Source organism: Bison bison, unplaced genomic scaffold, assembly GCF_000754665.1.
Source record: "Bison bison bison isolate TAMUID 2011002044 unplaced genomic scaffold, Bison_UMD1.0 scf7180017864063, whole genome shotgun sequence".
Classification (NCBI taxonomy): domain Eukaryota; kingdom Metazoa; phylum Chordata; class Mammalia; order Artiodactyla; family Bovidae; genus Bison; species Bison bison.
In genome coordinates, this window is record NW_011494635.1 from 5,155,105 (window position 1) to 5,177,350 (window position 22,246).

At 38.7% G+C, this 22,246-nt stretch overlaps 2 protein-coding genes across 2 annotated transcripts in view; both read left to right on the forward strand.

The window, feature by feature from the left end:
* LOC104985994 (dihydrodiol dehydrogenase 3) overlaps positions 1–9,096 on the forward strand; it is an 11,558-nt gene extending 2,462 nt beyond the window's left edge. The window contains exons 3-9 of the mRNA XM_010836394.1: positions 2,318–2,434; positions 3,678–3,755; positions 4,181–4,303; positions 5,308–5,417; positions 6,269–6,434; positions 6,627–6,709; positions 8,903–9,096. Of these exons, the coding sequence (XP_010834696.1) occupies positions 2,318–2,434; positions 3,678–3,755; positions 4,181–4,303; positions 5,308–5,417; positions 6,269–6,434; positions 6,627–6,709; positions 8,903–8,945 (720 nt within the window). The 3' untranslated portion in view covers positions 8,946–9,096. The remainder of the gene's footprint in view (positions 1–2,317; positions 2,435–3,677; positions 3,756–4,180; positions 4,304–5,307; positions 5,418–6,268; positions 6,435–6,626; positions 6,710–8,902) is intronic.
* An 8,938-nt stretch (positions 9,097–18,034) lies between these two features.
* LOC104985995 (dihydrodiol dehydrogenase 3-like) overlaps positions 18,035–22,246 on the forward strand; it is a 75,874-nt gene continuing 71,662 nt past the window's right edge. The window contains exon 1 of the mRNA XM_010836396.1: positions 18,035–18,664. The gene's annotated coding sequence lies outside the window, so the exon portion shown is untranslated. The remainder of the gene's footprint in view (positions 18,665–22,246) is intronic.

The window sequence follows — 22,246 nt, forward strand, 5'->3', positions numbered from 1 at the left end:
GAAACATGAAAAATCCTGGATTACAGAAACATATTGCAATATTATTTGGCTTGAAAAAGGAAGTTAATCTCACCATTTGCAACCACACAGATGAACCTGGAGAACATTAAGCTAAGTGAAATAAGCCAGAAATAGAAAGACAAATACTACATGTTCTCTTCATAAGTAGAATCTGAAAAAGTGAACTCACAGAAGTAGAGTGTGGAGGAATGGTGACCAGAAGCTGGGGACAAGGTTAGGAAAAATGGAAAGATGTTGGTCAAAGGTCCAGACCTTCTGTAATGAGATAAATGTACCTGATGTACAGTTTGGTGACTATAGTTAATAGATATTAAGTATCCTCGTGAAAACACCCCAAAAGTTAGCTATGTGAGATGATGGGTCTGCTAACTAGCTTGAATGTGGTAATCAGTAACAATGAATAGTTACATGAGAACATCACTTTTTACACCTTGAATAGATACAGCTTTTATTTGGTGTTTTCTGTGTGGTAACACTGGTAGACAGAGGTCTTAGAAGCTTTCACCTGGTTTCTTGATGTATTTACCATCCCCTTGTAGTTTTATTGATTTTGCTTCAAACATCTCACTGTATAAATCATATCCATGACTACAATTTTATTCTGAGTCCTTTGGGTTTTACCACCAGATCACTGAACCTAGAGGGTATTTGGGTCCTCTGATGCCTGTGATCAACCAGTGATAGCCTGGGGTTGAAGGGTTCCTGGGTGTCCATTTAATCACTGACCAGGAACATGCAGGGAAAGTGTTATGGGTTCCTCACCACACATGCAGAATGAATCAAATGCATGAAGAAATGTTGGTTCTTGATAAGATTAAGCTTGTGCCTTAGGAATCTCTTAATCATCTGGATATTCAATTACTATTTTTGTTGCTTATGTAGGTTCCTAAGAGTGAAGCTGTGGAGGTCACCAAATTTGCTATAGAGGCTGGGTTCCGGCATATTGACAGCGCTTATACATACCAAAATGAAGAGCAGGTTGGCCAGGCCATTCGAAGCAAGATTGCCGATGGCACTGTGAAGAGAGAAGACATATTCTACACTTCAAAGGTGCTGTGTGTTTTGTGTGTACACATGTGTGTAAGTGATTGTGTGCAGGTGACAGGTAATAGGATCAGTAGTTGTTTGGTCAATGGTGCTTATTGCTACAACTTTTTTCACACATATTTATATATTAAATCTAATATCCTTCTCCACCAAACCATACTCTCCCACCAAATAAAGAATGTGATTATACCCTTCTCATCATCGGTGTGTTCAAATTTTAATTTTAAATTAGTCACTTGCTTCTCTGCGCCTATACCAGAGCAATGTGATTTAGTATGGGCGAATGAATCAGACTGAACAGTTGTCAGATTATAGCTTTCCTTATCACCTGGTAGACTTTCTAGAATTTCTTCTCATTCTGAATCAGTTCTTAGATCTGTCAGTATGAGAGCATTAGGACAGGCACTTTGTGTATCACACAAGATCTAGCCGAAATGTCTTTACTTATCTTCCACCCATGTTAATATGTTCAAGGTCTTCTGTATATAACATATACAGTTATGTAAACAGCAAGATATTAATTAATTTTGAGAGATCTGATTGTTTGACCCAGTTAGAGCAAGTTTGTGAGCAGGTTTCACATTCTATCAAACATAATCAGATGATGAACATGGTAATTTTTCAATAATTCTTTTTATCTCTTGCTTCATTTCACTCCATTGTGATTGATGTAAGAATCTGTCTGATTCAACTGATGATAATTTAAGCAAATAATAAAGCTTACATGGGAAGTTAGATCAAAAAGGACCTCAAAAGGGAAATGAACATCTTTCTTGAGGTTATTTGTTTTAATCAGTAAAAATGTCTAAAGTGTTAGACATAATCAATCAGTTGTGTCCATCTCTTTGTGACCCCATGGGCTATAGCCTTCCAGTTTCCTCTGTCCATGTAATTCTCCAGGCAAGAATACTGGAGTGGATTGCCATTCCCTTCTCCAAGGGATCTTCCCTACCCAGGGATCAAACCTGGGTCTCCTGCATTGCAGGCAGATTCTTTACTGTCTCAGCTACCAGGGAAGCCCCCAAATGTCTAAATATTAGATGAAAGCATAAAAAAAAATTACCTGAAGTATTGAAATTCCCTGGGGGTCCAGTGGTTGGGACTCAATGTATTATTGCCATGAGCCTGGGTTCCATCCCTAACTAGGGAACTAAGATCTCTTCAGCCTCACATTTAGGGCCCCCCATTCCCCCCACCAAATTACCTAAAGAATTAATTTAACACAGCTTCTATTGTTTAACCTCTGCAGCTTTGGTCCACTTCCCTTCGTCCAGAATTGGTCCGACCAGCCTTGGAAAAGTCACTGAATAATCTTCAACTGGACTATGTCGATCTTTATATTATTCATTTTCCAGTGGCTCTGAAGGTTGGCAATCTATTTTTAAAATCAATCACATATATATTTTTTCTTGCCTCAGAATGCTTATAAACTTGCACGGATGGTTGACAAGATTTTTCTTAGTAGGTTGTAGGGAAGCCCTCACTATGGCAGAATCCTCCCAAATAATCATTTGTGGTCATCTTTTTACTGAGTTTCTTTGAATACGTTACCTGCTTCCCAGAGAAAGGAGTTAAATAATCTGACTCAAAAACTTGTGAAAATAAAATAGGCAAGTTCAACACACAGTCAAGATTATGACTCCTGAGCCTCTGGGGATTTCATGAATCCAGAGTTTGGTGCAGCCGTGGTGAGCATGACACTGCCTTACATTGAACATGATGAATTTATCTGCTCTTTCAAGTTGAGCAGATTTGGTGCTCTTTCTGTGTAGGTCTAAACCTCCCAGCCTTTATAGGGACTTGGGAAGCTTTGCCTACACTGATGTCTGTTTTCACGATGTTTGTAGACTGCACTCAACCACTAAGAACTGTATCATGTAGAACTCTTGATTTTAAGTTATAGAAATCTACTCAAGCTATCTGATGCAAAATAGCTTGGAGGACTATGAAGATGGCAGGTCCCAACCATGGAGATCTAAGGATTTGCAGTACTCTTCAGAAATGTCTTAAAAAAAAAAAAAAATCTTTATCAAGCCAATCCTCTAGGTTTGCTTTACTTTTACTGAACATTTTCCATTGGTGGCAAATATGGCCTTGGGACAGCTCAAAGCGCATGGTCATGAACATTTGAAAGCATGTCTGGATCGTCCACATTCCATATCAACTTAAGGAGAGCCTTTCTAGTTCACATGCCTGCCCTAGGATATCAGATGCTCAGAGGGAAAAGGAAGTCTGATTATCTAGCCCAGGTCAAGGTTGCAATTTTTATTCTGGAAATAAAGCCATGTAGCTTACTGCCATTCCTAGCTCAAAAGAGGCATTTCAAAAGAGACAATTACAGGAAACAAACAAAATTCACATAAGCCAATATGCATCCCATTAAGATCTACAAAAATTTTATTTATTACAACAGATAGTATGTGTAAGAGATTAGAATAAGCCTCCCTCTAAAGACATTGCTTACAACTCCATATGCAATCATTGCAAATATTAGTATCTAGAAAGTTATAAACCTACCTCATGATGGTTTAATCCCTGGTGCCTGGCAGGCTGGCTAAATGTGGAGAAATTACTTTGTGACATCTCTAAAATGACTGCTTCCATTTCAGCCAGGGGAGACACTTTTCCCAACAGATGAAAATGGAAAACCAATATTTGATTCAGTGGATCTCTGTCGCACATGGGAGGTGAGTCTGGGGAGGAGAGAACCAGGGGAGGAGCCAGGAGAGGGGAAACCTCCTTCATCTCTTCCACTTGTGAGAATGGGCTGTGGACCATCACACTCAGCAGTTCATGAATCTAAGGGTTGTGATGCTAGGGTTGTGGGGGAGGAAACCATTGCTGAAATGTTCACAGAAAGGAATGGAGGAGGAGAATTTTGGCCAGTAAGACAGGCTTCTATTTCCTTCCACATGACGTCTTCCCTGAGGTTTTTCTTAAGAGGAGATGGTAATTCTTCATGTATCATGACCTTCTTCCCCTTTTTCCTTCCTTATAATCAATGCTAATTCTTGACAGGAGACATTTTTTACAGATTGTTTTTCAGCTTTTATTCTTGTTCTATTGCTCATTCCAAGTTACTGTTCATGACTTCACCACCCCTCCCTCCCAGGCCCTGGAGAAGTGTAAGGACGCAGGGCTGACCAAGTCCATCGGGGTGTCCAACTTCAACCACAAGCAGCTGGAGAAGATCCTGAACAAGCCGGGGCTCAAGTACAAGCCCGTCTGCAACCAGGTGAGCAGCTCGGCTCCTCTCCCTCCTGCTCTTCAGAACCTCCTTCTTGCCCTGGCGCCTGTCTGTCCTCCCTCTTCTGTGAACAGAAGATTCTAGAGAACAGGACTCACAATGGTATCTGTGTTTGATAATGTCTGGGTAGAAAATGTGGGAGACTTTTCTGTTAAATTGTGGTGGGGACTGAGGAAAGGTAATGGAGGTGAAATGGGTTAGACTAGACATGCAGAACTAAAGAAAGGAGGTGTTTCCCTGAGCTGAAAGCATGACCAGAAGTTGATGTGAAAGTGCTCAGAGGGAACTGTGTACAGGAAGAAAGACAGTGAACATATGAGTTTCCCAAGTGGATCATCAGTAAAGACTCTGTCTGCACTGAAGGAGAAGCAGGCTCCATCCCTGGGTCAGGAAGATCCCCTGGATGAGGAAAAGGCAACTCACTCCAGTATTCTTGCCTGGGAAATCCCATGGACAGAGGAGCCTGGCGGGCTACAGTTCATGGGGATTGCAAGAGTTGGACAGGACCTAGTAACTAAACCACCACCACCAAAGAAAAGTCATATAAGATGGGTTTCAGAGTTGTATGGGGTTTGAATGACTGAATCCTTAGCCTTGGTGTCTTGGCATTTATGAGTACAGTACAGAAACAGGCAGGCAGCACTGTACAGAAAATGTACTGGAGATGATGAAAATCATCCAGGTAAGAGGGTGAAGGTAAAGGATCATGGTGATGCTAACACTAGATGAAATATTTACTCTGAAACATTTACTCAAATGTAGAGCCCACCTTGTGATTTTCTCCGTCTTGGATTAGTTCTCCCACCTATGTCTATCATAAAATTAACTATATAAACACACTTTCCTCTATTTTTCTCTTGATATTGATATTTCCAGTTTACATATAGGTTGCAGTTTTTCCTTTAGCATCTTTTAAACTTTTAATCTTCCTCTATCCTGTTAATATTACCTTTTAATATAATCTGACACTCTTCTTTGTTGGCATTCTACAGGTGGAATGTCACCCTTATTTCAATCAGAGCAAACTGTTGGATTTCTGCAAGTCACATGATATTGTTCTTGTTGCCTATGGTGCTCTGGGATCCCAACGACTAAAAGAATGGTATTGAATCCTATTGAAGACAAGTGGGAGTTTTTTGATGAAATAGTTTAAATCGTACAGTACTCAGATAACCCTCATAGGCAGAGGGGAGAAAGGGGAAGGATGGAAAGAATTCTTCTCTTTTATTTTCCCAGCTCCCAGACAATTTTTCTACATTGTATTAGTCATGTAGATTCATCAGGAACAAATGTCTGTATTAAAATCTCTATATAATCCCTCTTTGAGGCCAAAGACACAAGTGTATTTCATGATTTACTTATCTATTAACTAATGAACACATTTCTAAAAATATGCATTTCTAGCCTCACTTACCATATGTTTAAAATTGGGATAGTAATATGCAACTTCCAGATCTATCATGATAGAAAAAATTCAAATATGAAGCATTTTTCTAAAAGATCCATAGAAGACTAATGGTGAAATGAATAGCTCTCATTTTGAGACTATTCAATTTTGATCAATATCCTAGAAAAGTGAAAAGTAAAAAAAAAAAAATCTTAGTCTTTTCTTTCTCTTTTTCTATTCATGGTGGTTAAAGAAGAAAAAAAGTAAAAAAGAAATAAAATCCACCTGTTTGGCAGCACTGGCTTCAACTCAAAAATGCATCCGAATCACCTGTATAACTTTGTAAACACAGAATGGGAGGTGACACAGTTGTGGTTCTGATTCAATTGGTCTTCAGCTCAGCCATGGAATTTGTATTTCTAACAAGATCCCAAGTGATGCTGATGCTGTTGGTCCATGGACCACACTTTGAGAAGCACTGGTCTAGAGTGGACCTACTTGGTCTGTTTGGGAAGTTGCCTCACAAATAAGTCTCAGCTCCTCGGCATTTCTGAATTTCCTTCTAGGGTGAACCCAAACCTCCCCTTTCTCTTGGAGGACCCAGTTCTCTCTGCCATTGCCAAAAAGCACAGGCAAACCCCAGCTCTGGTTGCCCTTCGCTACCAGATACAACGTGGGGTTGTGGTTCTGGCCAAGAGTTACAACAAGAAGCGGATCAAAGAGAACATACAGGTGATGAGAGGGACTGTGGGCAGAGGGCTCCTAGGAATATCCTTCACAAGAGTCATTCTTTGTCCAACTGAGGACAGATACAGCTTCCCTGTCCCCTCTTCTTGTCCCCATCCAGTTGGAAAGTCCTCCGGTCTCCAGGGGAAGGCTGGCTCCTTGTGGGGAGAGGTTAACGCGATTCTTCCTTCCTTCCAGGTGTTTGACTTTGAACTGACTCCAGAAGATATGAAAGCAATCGATGGCCTCAACAGCAATATGAGATATAATGAGCTATTACTGTAAGTGACTTGCAGACATTTCACACAGTTTTCTGTAGCAGGCAGGTCAACAGGGAACTAAGTTTTGTCAAAGCTTAGTTCGAGGGAGACGGTCCTAATTTCCAGCATAGGAGTAAACCAGGGGCTTCCTGCAAACCTCAGACCAGAGGTTTCCTCCAAGGCTCCATCTCTGACCAACAGAAATGTAACTGGGGCCCAGGCCAGCCCAGAGATGACATGGAGGTGAATTCACTACTTTGTACCACTCATCCCTGTGTCTGGTGCACCTCCTCTCAGGGCCCAGGCACCCTGTGGACACAGACAGCACAGTGCTTTCAGCCCACTATTCTTTTAAGGACTTATGAAAATATTTCATCTTCAATTCTTTTTATACATCAGGGGGAAATGATTATATTAATGATTACTATGTAATAATGAATCCATCCTTTTGCATGTTCATGTTTATCCTAATACAATTGTAAAATGCCATGCTTATGTTTTTATGGAGGAGGGACCTACAAAGGCCACTGTGCATGGGTACTGAGAGGTCACAGTGGGCCTGCTTCAACCCCCCCACCACCCCCCAGCCAAGAGTCTAGTCGCTTTTCTCCCTAGTGGGCATTTCTTTACCAAGCCATCACTAATTTCTTTCAAATTTAGCTCTTCATTGGCCTTTTTACCCTGTTCCAATTTCCATTTCTTCATCCTTATAATATCACCAAATGAATCACAAGTAGATCATGAGCTTAACTGACCCTCCAGTGAGTGATGGCTGTGTCCTTGGCAGGACACACTCAGGTAAGATCGTCTGGTCTCTCTGGTTTTTTGAGTCCAGACTCACCCCAGTGTAGCATTTGTCCACCAGGGCTCCATCCCATGGGGAGCCTCTACCTCCTTGACTTTGACTTAGTCAGTACCATGGAATTTCAACTGCCTAATTACTGCATGTGGTTGTCAGGACTGAAGAGACAGAAGGCTAATCAAACACAAAGAAGTTGAAAGGGAGTTTAAAGAGAAGAAAATACAATTTAGTGATAAAACAAACATTTAGTTTTAAATGAAAGATCTCAAAACTCTCTTGTTTGTAAAGCTGTATCTTGATAAATGAAAAAAGATGGATCCTTTTCTGTTCTCAGCCTTTGAAGTATATTTCTATGTGCTCCTTCATTAAGCTGTGAATGCCTAGATTTGCTCATATTTGTGGGTTTAGGTCAACAGCATGGTTCTTTTGATATGGAATTGCTCAGAATACACTCTTTAGTGAATTGAATTGAAAAGGACAAATTTAGAAAGAAAAATGAGAATATAAGAAGCAGAAGACAATGGTAATGCTAATTATGAACAATAAGCACTCTCATAAATTATACAATAATTTATTCTCTAATTATGATCACTCAGATGAATGTGGTATCTCTTCATTATATTAGAAGCTCCTCACCAGGGGCACCCTGTGTCCTGGCTTCAGTAGTTATTTTCTGAATGTTGTGTGAAAAAGATCAACCAATTCCTTAAGGGTTTTCCTTTTCATCATCTAGGGTCCTATGTTTTACCTATGGCTGAAATGACCTCCACCTTTAGCGGTCGTTCATTTTATAAAAACTTTCCTTACTATTAAACATTTTTTAAAAAAGTTATTTATTTTTGGCTGTGCTGGATCTTTGTTGCTGCATGGGCTTTTTTGTCTAGCTGAGGCAAGTAGAGGCTACTCTGTAGTTGCGCTTCATGGGCTTCTCATTGCAGTGGCTTCTTTTGTTGTGGAGCACAGGCTCCAGGGTGCACAGGCTTCAGGAGTTGTGGTCCCCAGGCTCTAGAACACAGGCTCAGTAGTGGTGACGCATGGGCTTAGTTATTCCATGGCATATGGGATCTTCCTGGACCAGGGATCAAACCCATGTCTCCTGGATTGGCAGGCAGATTCTTATCCACTGAGCCACCAGGGAAGCCCCTAGCCATAATTCTTGGGCCCTTTTATAAACTGTAACCTGGGTCAAATTACCTGTCACTGTGGAGGGAATATTACATGTGGATGTTGGGACTGGACTTGCAGGTCCAGTGTACACGTGGAGCAGGCATCTGCATGTGTGCTTGTTGGGGGAGAAGGAGGGACGTGTTTGTAGATTCAGAGTGTCAACCCATCCTGACTGCAACACAGAGCCAAGCTCTCTATGAAAACATGACAGATTTAATAAATTAACACTCCTCTTTCTCTTTCAGGGGTGTTGGTCACCCTGAGTATCCATTTGTTGAAGAATATTGACTGTGAGCTGTACACGTGCATTCTACCAGAACATCTTGCTTCTAGGGCTGTGAAGAGGATTTCTGTACTTGGTAGAGGTGCTTAAAAAAACTGTCTTCCACTTCAAAAACTTGCCTTTCCTTTATTAAAAAATATTTTATGAAATAGTGAAGGCTTGAAAGCATTGATTCTTGTCTTCCCCAATAATTAAAATAATAGATGTAAAAGCTACAGAAAATTTAGAAAATAAAAGGAAAAGTTTAGAAAATGAAGCTAACCTGTGATTAATCCATTTAGTAATACTTAACTTTGGTGCATTTTCCTTTGTCAGTGAAATATTAGTCAGTTGACCTAATAAAGAAATGGAAAATTTTATTCGATTTAAATGTGAGGATTAATACCTTCAAGGAAGAGCATCTCAGAAAGTTCTGAGAACTGTTCTGTCCATTAGAGGTCTAGGTATAGTTGTGGAAGTTTTTAGAAAGAAGGCTGTACATCAAATGACATATTTATTGACAGTGTACATAATCCATATCTAAGCATCATCGTGCTGGGTCATGGAACCCCTAACAAGGTCAAGATAGAATGCTCTCTTTTAAGGAACTGTCTTACTGATGCTGGGAGAATGTTGCTTTTTATGGTTGAGCAGGTCTTCCCTCTGATGGGGGAGGTCTGATCCATGCGTCATACAGACACATAACTCACAGTGAGGAGAGAGGAGTGCAAAGGGCAGAGAAGAATTTTTTGTTGCTGAAGTTTATCTTCTTTTCACAAAATACGTAATTTATTTCACACTTTCGTAATTTTCCTTTCCAACTGTGTGTGCATTCGTGCTAAGTCACTTTAGTCGCGTCTGACTCTTGGTCACCTTATGGACTAAAGCCTGTGAGGCTCTTCTGTCCATGGCATTGTCCAGGCAAGAATACTGGAATGGGTTGCCATGCCGTCTTCCAGGGGTCCTTCCCAATCAAGAAATTGAACCTGCGTCTCCTGCATTGGCAGGCAGGTTCTTTACCACTGGTCCCACCTTGTGTATTTATTTATAAATTGAAATAATATTCAGCACACAGATTGCATACTTATTTTTTACTTGGCTTAAGTATCTTGGTAAGCTATGACATAGTATTTTAAAATTCCAGTATTATATTTTGCCTATTGTAAAGCAGTGCATCATATCAAATTATCCAATTTTAAGTCATCTGCCCATGCTCAGCATTTTTCAAATTAATTAATTTTTTTATTGAAGGATAATTGCTTTACAGAATTTTGCTGTTTTCTGTCAAACCTCAACATGAATCAGCCATGACAGTGAAAGTGAAGTTGCTCAGTCATGTCCGACTCTTTGTGACCCCGTGGACTGTAGCCCACCAGGCTCCTCCATCCATGGGATTCTCCAGGCAAGAATCCTGGAGTGGGTTGCCATTTCCTTCTCCAGGGGATCTTTCCGACCCAGGGATCGAACCCAGGTCTCCTGCATTGCAGGCAGACACTTTAACCTCTGAGCCACCAGGAAGCCCAAAAAATATACATATATCCCCTCCCTTTTGAAACTACCTCCCATCTTCTTCCCCATCCCACCCCTCTAGGTTGATACAGAGCCCCTGTTTGAGTTTTCTGAACCATACAGCAAATTCCCATTGGCTATCTACTTTACATATGGTAATGTAAGTTTCCATGTTACTCTTTCCATACATCTCACCCTCTCCTCCCCTCTCCCCATGTCCATAAGTCTATTCTGTATGTCTGTTTCTCCATTGTTGCCCTGTAAATAAATTCTTCAGTACCATTTTTCTAGATTTTGTATATATGTGTTAGACTATGGTATTTATCTTTCTCTTTCTGACTCTCTTCACTCTGTATAATAGGTTCTAGGTTCATCTACCTCATTAGAACTGACTCAAATGTGTTCCTTTTTATGGCTGAGTAATATTCCATTGTGTGTATATACCACAACTTCTTTATCCATTCATCTGTCGATGGACATCTAGGTTGCTTCCATGTTCTAGCTATTGTAAATAGTGCTGCAGTGAACAATGGGATATATGTGTCTCTTCCAATTTTCGATTCCTCAGGGTGTATGACTAGGAGTAGGATTGCTGGGTCATATGGTGCTTTTATTCCTAGTTTTTTAAGGAATTTCCATACCATCTTCCATAGTGGCTGTAACAGTGCAAGAGTGTTCCCTTTTCTCCACACCTTTTCCAGCATTTATTGTTTCTAGACTTTTTGAGGGGGCTATTCTGACTGGTGTGAGGTGGTATTCCATTGTAGTTTTGATTTGCATTTCTCTAATAATGAGCAATGTTGAGCATCTTTTCATATGTTTGTTAACCACCTATATGTCTTCTTTGGAGAAATGAATGTTTAGGTCTTTTTCCCACTTTTTAATTGGGTTGTTTGTTTTTCTGGTATTCAGTTGTATGAGTTGCTTGTATATTTTGGAAATTAATCCTTTATCAGTTGTTTCATTTGCTATTATTTTCTCCCATTCTGAAGGTTGTGTTTTCACCTTGCTTATAGTTTCCTTTGCTGTGAAAAAGCTTTTAAGTTTAATCAGGTCCCACTTGTTTACTTTTTTTTTTAGTTTCCATTACTCTAGGAGATGGGTCATAGAGGATCTTGCTTTGATTTATGTCACTGAGTGTTCTGCCTATGTTTTCCTCTAAGAGTCTTAGAGTTTCTGATCTTACATTTAGGTCTTTCATCCATTTTGAGTTTATCTTTGTATATGGTATTAGGAAGTATTCTAATTTCATTCTTTTACATGTAGCTGTCCAGTTTTCCCAGCACCATTTATTGAAGAAGCTGTCTTTACCCCATTGTATATTCTTGCCTCCTTTGTAAAAAATAAGGTACCCATAGGTGCATGGGTTTACTTCTGGACTTTCTATCTTGTTTCATTAGTACCATACTGTCTTGATGACTATAGCTTTGTAGTATAACCTGAAGTCAGGAAGCTTGATTCCTCCAGCTCCATTCTTCTTTCTCACTGCTTTGGCTATTCGGGGTCTTTTGTGTTTCCATATGAATTCTGAAATTTTTGTTCTAGTTCTGTGAAAAATGCCATTGGTAATTTGATAAGGATTGTACTAAATCTGTAGATTGCATTTGGTAATACAGTCATTTTCACAATATTGATTCTTCCTACCCAGGAACATGGAATATCTCTCCATCTGTTTATGTCATCTTTGATTTCTTTTATTACTGTCTTATAATTTTCTGTGTACAGTTCTTTCATCTCCTTAGGTAAATTTATTCCTAGATATTTAATTTTTTTTGTTGCAATCGTGAATAGGATTGATTCCATAATTGCTCTTTCAGAGTTTTCATTGCTAGTATATAGAAATGCAAGTGATTTCTGTGTATTGATTTTGTATCCTGCAACTTTGCTAAATTCACTGATTCACTTCAGTTCAGTTCAGTCACTCAGTCACGTCCGACTCTTTGTGACTCCATGAACTGCAGCACATCAGGCCTCCCTGTCCATCACCAACTCCTGGAGTTTACCCAAACTCATGTCCATTGAGTTGGTGATCCCATCCAACCATCTCATACTCTGTCATCCCCTTATCCTCCTGCCCTCAATCTTTCCCAGCATCAGAGTCTTTTCAAATGAGTCAGCTCTTTGCATCAGGTGGCCAAAGTATTGGAGTTTCAGCTTCAACATCAGTCTTTCCAATGAACACTGAGGACTGATCTCCTTTAGGATGGACTGGTTGGATCTCCTTGCAGTCCAAGGGACTCTCAAGAATCTTCTCCAATACCACAGTTCAAAAGCATCAATTCTTCAGCGCTTAGCTTTCTTTATATTCCAACTCTCACATCCATACATGATTACTGGAAAAAGTATAGCCTTAGTTCTAGTAATTTTCTGATATCTTTAGGGTTTTCTATGTACAGTATCATGTCATCTGCAAACAGTGAGAGCTGTACTTCTTTTCTGATCTGGATTCCTTTTATTTCTTTTTCTTCTCTGATTACTGTAGGTAGGACTTCCAGAACTATGCTGAATAATAGTTGAGGAAGTGGACACCCTTGTCTTGGGCATCTTAGAATCAGGGATCTTAGGGGGAATGCTTTCAGTTTTTCACCATTGAGAATAATATTTGCTGTAAGCTTATCATATATGGCCTTTACTATGTTGAGGTAGGTTCCTTCTGTGCCCATTTTTTGAAGAGTTTTAATCATAGACAGGTGCTGAATTTTGTCAAAGTTTTTTTCTGCATCTATTGAGATTACCGTATGGTTTTTATCTTTCAATTTGTTAATATGGTGTATCACACTGATTGTTTTCCATATATTGAAGAATCCTTCCATCCCTGGAATAAACCTAACTTGATCATGGTGTATGAGCTGTTTGATGTGTTGCTGAATTCTGTTTGTTAAAATTTTGTTGAAGATTTTTGCATCTATGATCAGCAGTGACATTGGCTTATAGTTTTGTTTTTCTGTGTTGTCTTTGTCTAGTTTCAGTATTAGGGTGATGGTGGCCATGTAGAACGAGTTTGGAAGTGTTCCTTCCTCCGAAATTTTTTGAGAGTTTTAGAAGGATAGGCATTAGCTCTTCTCTAAATGTTTGATAGAATTCTCCCGTGAAACCGTCAGGTTCTGGGCTTTTGTATTTTGGGAGATTTTTGATCACACCTTCAATTTCAGTGCTTGTATTTGGGTTGTTTATAATTTCTATTTCTTCCTGGTTCAGTCTTAGAAGATTGAATTTTTCTAAGAATCTGTCCATTTCTTCCAGGTTATCTATTTTATTGCCATATAGCGTTCATAATAGTCTCTTATAATCCTTTGTATTTCTACAGTGTCTGTTGTAACCTCTCCTTTTCCATTTCCAGTTTTGTTGATTTGATTCTTCTCTCTTTTTTCCTTGATGAGTCTGGCTAAGGGTTTGTCAATTTTGTTTATCTTCTCAAAGAACCAGCTTTTAATTTTATTAATTTTCAATATTGTTTCTTTCATTTCTTTTCCATTTATTTCTGCTCAGATCTTTATGATTTTTTTCCTTCTACTAATTTTGGTTTTTTTCTTCTTCTTTTTCCAATTGCTTTAGGTATAAAGTTAGGTTGTCTATTCAATATTTTTCTTGTTTCTTGAGGTAGGATTGTATTGCTATAAACTTTCATCTTAGAACTGCTTTTGTTGCATCCCATAAATTTTGAGTTGTCATGTTTTCACTGTCATTTGTTTCTAGAAATCTTTTTATTTCCCTTTTGATTTCTTCAGTAACCTGTTGGTTATTTAGAGATGTGTTGTTTAATCTCCATGTGTTTGTGTTTCTTACAGTTTTTTTCTTGTACTTGATATTTAATCTAATAGAATTGTGGTTGGAGAAGATGCTTGATACAATTTCAGTTTTCTTAAATTTACTGAGGTTTGATTTGTGACCCAAGATGTGGTCTATCCTGGAGAATGTTCCATGTGCACTTGAGAAGGTGTATTCTTCTGTGTTTGTATGGAATGTCCTGAAGATATCAATGAGATTCATCTCATCTAATGTATCACTTAAGACTTGTGTTTCCTTATTAATTTTCTATTTTGATGATCTGTCCATTGGTGTGAGTGGGTGGTAAAGTCTCCTACTGTTATTGTGTTACTGTCAATTTCTCCTTTTGTGTCTGTTACTGTTTGTCTTATGTATTGAGGTGCTCCCATGTTGGGTGCATAGATATTTACAATTGTTATATCTTCCTCTTGGATTGACCCCTTAATCATTATGTAGTGTCCTTGCTTATCTCTTAGAATCTTCTTTATTTTAAGGTCTATTTTGTTTGATATGGGAATTGCTACTTCAGCTTTCTTTTGCTTCCCATTTGCATGGAATATATTTTTCCATCCTCTCAATTTCAGTCTACATGTGTCTTGAGGTCTGAAGTGGGTTTTCTGTAGACAGCATATATATATGGGTCTTGTTTTTGTATCCCTTTAGCCAGTCTGTTTCTTTCAGTTGGAGCATTTGATCCACTTACGTTTAAAGTAATTATATATTTATATATATATATATATTCCTATTGGCATTTTCTAATTGCTTGGGGTTGATTTTGTATATCTTTTATCTTCTGTTATATTTCTTGACTATATAAGTCCATTTAACATTTGTTGTATGGCTGGCTTGGTGGTACTGAATTCTCTTAACTTTTGCTTGTCTGAAAAACTTTTGATTTCCCCATCAATTTTGAGTGAGATCCCTGCTGGGTACAGTAATCTTTGTTGTAGATTTTTCCCTTTCAGTACTTTAAATATGTCCTGCCATTCCCTTCTGGCCTGAAGAGTTTCTGCTGAAATACAAGCTGTTAAGCATATGCGGTTTCCTTTGTATGTCACTTGTTGTTCTCCCTTGCTTCTTTTAATATTCTTTCTTTGTGTTTAGTGTTTGTTAGTTTGGTTAGTATGTGTCTTGGATGTTTCCCCTTGGGTTTGTCCTATATGGGACTCTTTGTACCTCTTGGACTTGATTGGCTCTTTCCTTTTCCATGTTGGGGAAATTTTCAACTATAATCTCTTCAAAAATTTTCTCATATCCTTTCTTTTTCTCTTCTTCTGGGACCCCTATAATTCGAATGTTGGTGTGTTTGATATGGTCCCAGAAGTCTATGAGAATGTCCTCAGCTCTTTTCATTCTTTTTATTTTATTCTGCTCTTCAAAAATTATTTCCACAATTTTATCTTCCAGCTCACTGTTTTGTTCTTCTGATTCATATATTCTGCTATTGATTCCTTCTAGAGTATTTTTAATTTCAGTAATTGTGTTGTTTGTCTCTGTATGCTTATTCTTTAGTTCTTCTAGGTCTTTGTTAATTGATTCTGGCATTTTCTCCATTTTGTTTTCAAGGTTTTTGATCATCCTTACTATCATTATTCTGAATTCTTTTTCAGGTAATTTTCCTATTTCCTCTTGATTTATTTTGAACTCCTGTGTTTCTAGTGTGTTCCCTCATTTGTGCAGTAATTCTCCACCTTTTCTTTTTTTTTTTTAAGGTATTGTGTTTGAAGTCTCCTTTTCCCAGGCTTCAAGGAAAGTTGAATTCTTTCTTTGAAGAAGGTTGAATTCTTTCTTCCTTTTGGTTTCTGACCTGCTAAAGTTGGCCTAGTGGTTTGTGTGAGCTTTATATACAGTGAGATATGTGCTGAATTTTGTTTGTTTGGTTGGTTTTCCTCTGATGGGCAAGGCTGAGTGAAGTGGTACTCCTGTCTGCTGATGATCAGGTTTCTATTTTTGTTTTGTTTGTTGTTTAGATGAGGTGTGTTGCACAGGGTGCTACTGGTGGGTGGTTGATGCCGGGTCTTGTATTCAAGTGCTTTCCTTTGTGTGAATTCTCACTATTTGATACTCCCTAGGGTTAGCTCTCTGGTAGTCTAGGGTCTTGGAGTCAGTGCTCCCACTCCAAAGGCTCAGGTTTTGATCTCTGGTCAGGAATGAAGATTCCACAGGTGGTTTGTTATGGCATTAAGGGAGAGTAAAATATCCAAAAGCAAGAAACCAAAGATGAACCCCAGACAAATGGCAGTTACAAAATCAGGAAAATAATAATTAAAATAATGGAATATATACATATATACCCATGAGCAAAGTGAAAACAGTCCAGCAAAAATAAAGTACAGCAGATTAATCCAGCAAACAAAGGAAATAAAAAATTGTATTTACCTATTAAGAACAAAGCTAACTTAAGCACAAACTGGAAAACAAAACTAAAGCAAGGTGCCAAGTAGGGAATAAAGCAATGAAAACAAAACTAACAAATATGTTGAGAGGAAAGGAAAGAAAGAAAAGAAAGAATATGCAAAGTTAAATAGATATAGATGAAGAAGATGTATATACATTAAAGATTACCTGTAAGGGGAAAAGAATGGTAGGAAAGAAAAATGCTGAATAAATGTAGAAAAAATATAATCAGTTTAAAAAATTAAAAATTAAAATTATAAAAAAGGGAAAGAGAAAAAAATGGAAGAAGAAAGAAAAAAGGGAAAAAAAGGAAAACTCCACAGAACTGCAAAAGCCTAATGTAGAGGCAGAGGTTTCATAACAACAATAGAAGATGTGATTGAATATACACATATACATATACACCCATAAACAAAATCAAAGCAGTCCAACAAAAATTAAGTACAATAGATTGACTTGGTGAACAAAGGAAACCAAAATTTATATCTACCAGAACAAAACTAATTAAAGCACAAACTGGAAAACAAAACTAAAGCAAGGTGCCAATTGGGGAATAAAGCAATGAAAATGAAACTAACAAATATGTTGAGAGGAAAGGAGAGAAAGAAAAGAAAGAAAGAATAGATATGCAAAGTTAAATAGAGGTAGATAAAGAAGAGTTATATACATTAAAGATTAACTGCAACGGGGAAAAAAGTAGGAAAAGCAAACAAAGGAATAAATATAGGAAAAATAGTGGTCAGTTTAAAAAATTAAGCATTAAAATTAAAAAAAGAGAAAAAAAATAAAAGAGGAAAACTCCATAGAACTGCAAAAGCCCAATGTAGAGGCAGAGGTTTATGATAACAATAAAAAATAAAATGTAACTGAGGAAAAAGAAAAAGCTCAAAACTTTAGTTGAATTTCTTAGTGCCAATAAAATCGACAACTACAATGGAGGGGGCAAAAAAAGAAAATCCAAAGAATCTACAGAACAAGTAAAAAAAAAAAATAAGAATAATAAATGCTTTTCTTGAGTCACTGTTGTCAGAATCCTTTCCCACGCTGGAAATCACAGTCTACCTCACCTCCCTAGGATGCCCTCCAACACTGTACTGATCTCTGGACCTGCTGTGGGGGCTGCTCAGATTCTAACCTGGTCCTACTCCTGTGTGTTCTTGCCTCCAATATCCCCAGCTATCAGAGCTAGTGCATTTTCTTTTGTGGGAGCTCTCAATGGCCTTTTATATATTCCATAGGCACAAACTCTGCTTAGTTGATCATGTGGGTTTAATCTGCTGCCTTGTACAGCTGGTGGGCAGGTTTTGAGTCTTCTTCTTTAGCCACACTGCCCCTGGGTTTCAATTGTGGTTTTATTTCCACCCCTACATATGGGTTGTCCACTGGGGTTTAGCTCCTGAGGCTGCCCTGGAGGGCTTGGATTTGTCCCTGTGAGGGCCAGGTGTGGAGGTGGTGCAGCTGCTTGGGTCACAGGTGTTCTGGCAGCACCAGGTACTCAGGGGAGTTCACCGCTAGGGTAGTAGAAAATAAAGTGCTCTAGAAGGTGTGGCAACCATTATTGCCCAATACGCTCCAGTATTTGTTGGGAAGCATAGTGCAAAATAGCCATAAAAGGAGAAAGTCCTTGGGAAAATGGCGAAGGGCCAGAAGTACGCGGCTTTGCACTACGGACAGAAAGACATCTCCTGCCTTTGGTTATGCTCGGCACCAAGAGTTAATAATAAATAGGGATGTTACTTGTGAGAACGGGTTGTAGGAGAAGCCCTAGAGTCATTTAGAGAGCACTGTCCTTGAAATGTTTCTACTGATTATGTGTTAACTCCGTATGCGCTCTGCTGGCCGCATGCTTTGAGCTCTTTGTTCCTGCTTCTATAAAAAAGCTTGACTGCAGAAACAAACTTGTCAGTCCTTGCAAGAGACTGTCCAAGTGTCCTTCATTCAGGTTCGTTGCTTCCAAGTCCCCGGGAGAAAATCCCCAATAAGTGGCTCCATGAACAGGGACTTGAGAGAAAGTTTGAACAAAGCGACAAGCCCTGCAGAAAGAGATAAGCAGGATGGGACAACATAGCAGGTAAAATTCCTTTCATTTCTATAATGCATCATTTTTTGAAACAAAACGGTGTTAATGTTTCAAGAGATCAGTTGAATGACTGCTATCATATACTAGTGGAACATAATCTATGGTTCCCGGAGGAGGGGACGCTTGATCTTGATGTATGGAAAAGGGTTAAAAATAATATTTTGTGAGCATATCGGCAGGGAGTTCGCATTCCGCCTCAATGGTGGGTTACCTGGTCACTCATATGGGCTGTCATAGAACAAATTGAAGGACATAATATTGATTTGGAGGTAGAGACTGTTCAGTCTTTGCATGAATACGAGCTTGATGAACAAGACATGCAAGGTACTTTGAAATGCAAGAATGTCATGCTCAATCAAACACAAACCCTGGAAAAACAACTTGAGGATGTATCTATTAAGGACGTGCCAAAACCGAAACCGTTTAAGGTGGAAGTCATTTCGTTCAGTGGACAGCCCAAATCTAAGGTTTTTCCTTCTGCTCCGCCTGTAACAGCAATTGCTAACTTTGCTCGTACCAATCATTTCACTCCTCCTCGGGAGATGCCTGCTTGCACTTTCGCTTTCCCAATGCAATTTAATCAACCTGCCCAAGACCAAAACTTGGGCTAATCTAGATTTTGGCATGTTGTCTAGCTTTAAGAAAGCATGTACTCTGTATGGACCTACTTCTCCTTACTGTATAGAATTTCTCAGAGGATGGGCTGACCATTGGATGCCATATGATTTTTTCCAAGTAGCAAAGATGGTTTTAAATCCTCAACAATTACTGCAGTGGCAAATGTAGGTTGGTGATGAGGCCCAACAGCTGATGATTGACCAGCAATCTCGTGATAACCCTGCCAATTTAACCTATGATATACTGACTGGAACAGGGACTGTGGCCGATGTAATGGCGCAATTAGCTAATGTTACCCTTGAGATGTTACATTTCATTAAAGAAACTGCCTGCAGGGCATGGGCAAAGGTTGATAGCGCTAACTCTGATGGTTCATTTGTTAAGATTATTCAAGGACATGAGAAGGAATATTCTCAATTTATAGGAAAATTAAAGGATGCAATTGAAAAATCTATTAAGGATGTGACTTTACAAAATATTATTTTAAAACAACTTGCTTTTGAAAATGCTAATGAGGAATGTCGATCCGTGCTCAGACCTATTCGAGAGACTGGCTCTCTTATGGAATATTTGAAAGCATGTAGGGGCATCGGGTCTATGTCCCATAGAGCAACATTGGCAGCATTGGAAACCTTTAATGTACAAAAGGCTGCTAATACCAAATGTTTTAACTGTGGGAAGCCCAGCCATATGAAAAAACAATGTAGCCTGCCAACACAGGCTGGAAAAAATAATACTACTTCTAATAGGAAGAGACCCCCAGGAGTATGTCCAAGATGTAAAAGGGGGTTTCATTGGCTGAGTGAATGTCATTCTAAATTTGATAAGGATGGAAACACCTTGAACCCCAATGCACAACAAAAACAACAGGGAAACTGATAAAGGGGCCATCCTCTAGCCCCACTACAAAAGGAGGACCTAGCGTTATGACGCTACAAGCAGCTACATCTAAGAGTGCTTGCATTGATACACCTAGTCCTTATGGCATGGAACTAATAGAATTATACAACCCCCACAAAATTCCCACTGGATATTATGGCCCGATTCCACCCGGGACAATGGGACTGATTTTGGGACGTAATAGCTGCACAATGAGAGGTTTAATGGTATTGACTGGTGTTGTGGACAAAGATTATGAAGGCGAAATACATGTTATGGTAAATGTTATGAAAACGGGAAATGCATACTTACAAAAAGGGGAACATTTTGCACAATGATTACTTTTGCCATATGTTAAACCAATGAAGGCACCTGATAAAGTTCGGCAGGAAGGCTTTGGTAGTATCAACCTTATTGCTGCACTATCCACCTTATTAAAGGAACATCAGAAACCCATGCTTACTTTACGCATACGGGGAAATAATTTCACAGGCATGTTAGATACTGGAGCTGACATTTCAATCATTAGAGCTGCAGAATGGCCCCTCAATTGGGGTAAGGTTGTGACTCCTTCTAGACTATTAGGAGTGGGTGAAGCTGATGCCACACAAACTTTTGTCAGTGCATCCTATTTACAAGTGTATGGCCCTGATCAAATTGTAGCTTATCTTAAACCATATATTACTGATATCCCTATCAATTTATGGGGAGATGATTTTCTTGAACAAACGAAAGCCACAATTTCTTTAAATGAACCTTTTTAATGGGGGCCATTGAGTTAACACCGCTGCCCCTCGATTGGTAATCTGATACCCCAGTATGGACACCTCAATGGCCCCTAACTAAAGAAAAATTGGCAGCTCTTATGCAATTAGTTAATGAACAATTACAAAAAGCTCATATAGAACCTTCATTTTCCCCATGGAATTCCCCTATTTTTGTAATAAAAAAGAAATCAGGAAAATGGCGAATGTTGATAGATTTAAGAAATGTTAATAATACCACGTCACCTATGGGGCCCTTACAACCCGGATTGCCCTCCTCTTCTATGGTACCAAAAGGATGGTCTGTAGTTATTACTGACTTACAAGACTGCTTTTTTACTATACCTTTGCAGCCTAAAGATAGAAAACATTTTGCCTTTTCAGTTCCTTCTATAAGTCACATGGCTCCTGTTAAAAGATTCCAATGGAAGATGCTACCTCAGGGAATGATGAATTCCCCTACCATTTGCCAATATCTCATATCTGTTTTATTACAACCCATTAGAGACAAGTATCCTACTGCGTTTATAATTCATTATATGGATGATATACTTCCCTTTATGGAATCTGAACTCTGTTTACAACAGTTATATAATGAAGTTACTATTACTCTTCAAAATCATGGCCTGCTTGTTGCGCCAGATAAAATTCAGTGGAAAGCACCCTTTAATTATTTAGGACATGTTATGGAAGAATCTAAAATCAAACCTCAAAAAACTCAAATTTCTGTGCAATCTCTATGCACACTGAATGATTTTCAAAAATTGCTAGGAGATATTAATTGGCTACGGTCATCTGTCGGCATCCCCACCTATGCCTTACAAACAGCCCTAGGTAGCTAACAAAAGAGGCCAAAGAAGAACTGGCCTTAATGGAGAAACGCATTCAACAATCTTTTTCAACTCAGCTAGATTATGATAAACCAGTTTCTTTATATATATTCCCTACTGAACATTAGCCCACTGCAATTATAGCTCAGCATAGCCCAATATAATGGGTATATTTACACACTAAACAGTCTAAAAAAATTGCATCATATATTGAGAAAATAGGGCACTTAATTGTGTCAGGAAGAAGCCATGTACAAACTTTGACTGGATTTGATCCATATGCAATACACGTTCCCTTGACAAAACAGGAATTGCAAATTGCCTTACAGTATAACCTGACCATGCAAATGGCATTAAGTGATTTTCAGAATGTTATCTCATTTCATCTGCCGAAAGGATAATTGTGGGACTTTCTACAATGTACTAAATTCATTGTAACTAATATCATTGCATCCCAGCCTATTATCAATGCACCCACCTAT